This window comes from Carlito syrichta, unplaced genomic scaffold, assembly GCF_000164805.1.
Source record: "Carlito syrichta isolate Samal-C Ts95f unplaced genomic scaffold, Tarsius_syrichta-2.0.1 Scaffold308127, whole genome shotgun sequence".
Taxonomy (NCBI): Eukaryota; Metazoa; Chordata; class Mammalia; order Primates; family Tarsiidae; genus Carlito; species Carlito syrichta.
This window is the reverse complement of record NW_007252223.1, coordinates 20,752-25,206: the sequence shown is the minus strand read 5'-3', so window position 1 is coordinate 25,206 and position 4,455 is coordinate 20,752. Positions and strand designations below refer to the sequence as shown.

At 40.1% G+C, this 4,455-nt stretch overlaps 1 protein-coding gene across 1 annotated transcript in view; it reads left to right on the top strand.

Moving 5' to 3' along the window:
- Positions 1-594: 594 nt before the first annotated feature.
- LOC103267406 (zinc finger protein 883-like) overlaps positions 595-4,455 on the top strand; it is a 7,660-nt gene continuing 3,799 nt past the window's right edge. The window contains exons 1-2 of the mRNA XM_008065001.2: positions 595-1,519; positions 4,014-4,096. Of these exons, the coding sequence (XP_008063192.1) occupies positions 1,471-1,519; positions 4,014-4,096 (132 nt within the window). The 5' untranslated portion in view covers positions 595-1,470. The remainder of the gene's footprint in view (positions 1,520-4,013; positions 4,097-4,455) is intronic.

The following is a 4,455-nucleotide window of genomic DNA, read 5'->3' as shown; positions in this document are numbered from 1 at the left end:
CCTCAGCCTTCCGAGTAGCCAGAATTACAGGCGCGCGCTACCACACCCGGCTGATTTTTTGATTTATTGTAGAGATGAGGTCTCGCTGCCCAGGCGGGTCTCGAACCGGCGGGCTCAGGCCATCCACTCACCTCAGCCTCCCAAAGGCGCGGGATGACAGGCCGAGCCACCGAGCCGGCTGTTGTGCAGTGTTAAAGGGAGCATGAGCCAATGCCCTAAAGAGAAGTTACTCGTTTTCTTAAATTTTGAACTTATTAAAAGTAGCATATGCAAATACTTCAGCTACTTCCAAAAGGGTAACATTCTCCTTTCCACCCTTGTCTTCAGTCATCCATTGTTTCCTCCCTGCGTTTAAAATTCATCAGCCTTTAACATCTGGATGAAATTGATAGGGAATACTGTTTCTTTAACGTAGCTTTGAAAATGTTATGGTACTGTCATCATTTGCAAAGAACTAGGAGAGACTACATCCAGTCAAAAAGCTTCTACTACTGTTGGACAAAAAGAAATAGGCTGCAGAAACAAGATACACAATGAAGATCAATGCTGGAAGGTAACAGAAAAAAAACGAGCCTGTGAGGGGCTAATAAAGGAAGGTCACTATAAGACTGTTCTTAAGAAGAGAAGTATCAGGGACCCCTAACAGTACTCCAGAATCCAGAAGCCCTTATATTTTAAACAGAAAACTGAACTTTGCTGAGAAGAGCACTTGCTGACTCCATGTTTGGTATGAAAGCAGTTTATTCTGGAGAATTCTGGGCATTTCTTCACATTCCTAAGCCATTCAGTAATAATTGGACCTTCCACTTGTAATTTTTAAGTGTCTTCTCTATATTAATCATTTAAATATTAGCCTGAGGGACTCTCGCCAATACTAAACCTTTTCAGAGATGAGGAACCTGAGATTCATATGATGACTGATCCACCTATACTCAAGTTAAAAGGTGGCAGGTTAGTGATGTTGTTTCTCTTTGATGTATCTGTCTATTCCCTTAAAATTCCTGGGAAGGAACTATAGTTATGATTATGAAGTACATATAATTAAAAATATGGACATCAAAATGTCTAGGTACTGGTTGTTTCACAGCATGTATCGTGTGATACCTTTTATAGTGAAGTAACTGTGTTCATGATATGTGCATTTCTCTTTGTGCATGAAAGGCACACAGTGAAGATCAATGCTGGGAAGTAACAAACAACTGATAATATGAGGGCCCAGCAAAAGGTGGGTTATTACAAGACCGTTCTTAAGACCCATAAACTAGGTTTGCTCTTTGTCTTCATGTACAGCCCTCTTCCCCAGCACTTTCATGCCACCCTTCCTTCTCTGGACACTGGTGGTCATGGACTTGGAGGAACCCGAGTGTCAGTCAGATGTCCTTGATGTTTTAGGAATCAGTGACCTTCAAAGACATACTCGTAGACTTCACCCAGGAAGAGTGGGCCCTGCTTGATGCGTCCCAGAGGAGCATGTACAAAGACGTGATGCTGGAAAACATCAGTCATCTGGTGTCTGTAGGTGAGTCTGTTCATGTTTGTGTCTGTATTTATTAAACAAGAATCCAGAAAAGCTGCTACATATGCCACTCCAATCTCTGATTCATATCATTTTTCCTAATATTAGCTTCCTGACAATGTGTGTATACCTTTTTTGCTAGTACAAGTACACGCTGCACTGCAGTGCTGGGAACTCAACATTCAATGGGCAAATTAATATCTTGTGTGTTTTCTAAAGGAATTATTCTGCACTGCACACTATGCAGACGCTTTAGCCCCCAGTAGAAAGTTTAGCAACTGTATGTAGACTTCCACATTAAACTCCAGAATATTCTAGTGGAGCATATGCTTATTTTACTTTCCTTTAAAATAATAAGACCTCCCTGGAAACATTTATTATTATTTTTTTTAATTTTAAAGATGTGGGGCACAATTCAGGGTTAGGTATACAAATGTTCATTATTCAGGCACCCTTATTGATGAGGTGTGCTCCCCCTCCCAGCAGTTTCCCACTTCTGCCAATCCTTTTCTTATAGTATTACGATAATTGTTTAAGTGCTGCTTATGAGTGAGAACATGTGGTACTCAGTTCTTTGATTCTGTGATAGATCACTGGGTATGATAGACTCTACATCCATCCAAATTGCTGCAAAGTCCATATGTTCGTTTTTCTTTATGGCTGCATAACACTTCATCGTGTATATGTACCACATTTTTTTTTTTTACCCAGTCCTCTTTCAATGGGCAGCATGGTTGGTTCCATGTTTTTGTGCAGGAATCTTTTTCACAGAGTTATTTGAGTTCCTCTGGGTATATTTCCAGTAGGGGGACTGTGGGGTCATATGGGAGGCTGATTTTTAGATCTCTTAGGAATCACCACACTGTTTTCCACAGAAGCTGTATACTAGTTTACACTCCCACCGACAGGGTAGAAGTGTTCCCTTTTCCCTGCATCCTCTCCAGCATCTGTTGTTTTTGAGTTGTTGATGGTGGCCATTCTGAGTGGAGTTAGGTGGAATCTCAGTGTGGTTTTAATTTGCATTTCTCTGATGTGTCTGTTGGCTGCTCATATGTCTTCTTTTGAGAAGTGCCTATTCATATCTTTTGCCTACTTTGTAATGGGGCTGTTTGGTTTTTTTTCCTTTCGGCACTTTTGAGTTCCTTGTAGATCCTAGATGTTGGGCCTTTGTCAGACATACAGTTGGCAAATATTTTTTCCTAGTCTGTAGGCTTTCTCCCCACTCTCTCAGAGTTTCTTTGGCTTTGCAGAAGTTGTCAGTTTGATGAGATCCCACTTGTCTATCCTATCTCTTATGGCATGGGCACTTGGGGTTCTGATCAGGAATTGGTTGCCAGTTCCAATTTCCATAAGGTGTCTCCTGCATTTTTTAAGGTTCTTACAGTGTGAGTTTTTCTGTTTAAGTATTTGATCCATTTATAGTTGATTTTTGTGTATGGTGATAGATAGGGGTCCTGTTTCAATCTTCTGCATGTGGTCAACCAGTTTTCCCAGCACCATTTACTGAATAGGTTCTCTTCTCCCCAGTGGTTAGTGGTGGAGGCTTTGTTGAAGATGAGTTGGTTAAGAAATTCATCAATCTATTTTTTGAGTGGAAATTCTGCATATGCTTCTCTGGCTTTGAGGTTGGGTATGAACACCAGCGACATAGGTCCTTACTATATCTGAATGTGGTTTCTTCAAGAGAAGGTGAAGAGCTCCCCTTGTACTTGGCCTGCCCTTCAGTGTTCAGTGAACTTCCTTGGTAACCTTTAAATGTGTCATGCATTGTCTCAACACAAAATTTAATGTATCCACTATTAATAATTTAAATATTAGCCTATAGGAACTCTCATAATATATACTGTTTTACATACCTTTAGTCCAATAAAGAAATCCATGTATCGTTTCCCATAACTAGAGCATCAGCTCTTCACATAAGATTTGATTTCCCAGTTGACACAGGGAAAAGACCTATGGAGGGAAGACAGCACCCCAGTATCTAACCCCAGATGAGCTCCATGAAGATGTCCTCAGTATGAGGAACAGCCTGTTCTGTGAAGAAGCAAGACCTTAAAGGAGTCAGTTCTAGACTTCCTTGGGTCTTTGGTAGTTTCAGAAAATTATAAGACAATTGAGGCAAATTTCTCAGGTTGTGTCATTATTTGTCACACTTATCAGTTATGTTCAGATACACTCCTACACTGTCTTGACATCAGAAAAGCATATTCAGGTCCTCATCAGAGCTAAAGTTTTGCACGGTAACTTGTCATAGTTCTTTCCCTTTGACGATCTCCCTCCCAAACTACTGTGATATCTCAACTTTTTTCCTCACTTAAATGCAATTAACTTTATCCTAACCTGTTACCTGTTTTTCTGTATATTCTCCAGTTTCACATCAGTTTCCCCTGTGATGGTCAATATTTTAAATACACTCACATAGGCCTTGCATGAATGTTAACAGGCTTATTTTACTAATGCCATGCAAGCCGTGTATTGTATTTTTCAATTTCTTCAGGCAGACAAAGTGACTGCAAAAAGGAAGAAAGAATCCCCACTCAAAATATCTTTAGGAAGGCCCTGTCTATCTGCAAGATCACAGTAAGTTTTACGAATTTGAATTCTGGTTTTCCATTAATATAATATGTAGAGATATAATATAATATGGGAATGGGCTATATTAGGAATTCAGGAGAATCACGTATCTGCTGATAGAATTTAGTGCAAACATTGTACCAACAGAAAGGTAGATAATTTCAGCTTAGGAAAGGGAATAACTTAAACTTAAATCATAAATTGTGTTCATACATATATATGTATATATATTTTATTTTTTATTTTTTTATTTTTTTTGAGTTGGAGTCTCACTCTGTCACCCAGACTGGAGTGCAGTGGCCGCTCCCAGCCACCGCAGCCTCGACCTGCTGGGCTCCGGCGATCCTTCTGCCTCAGCCTACAAG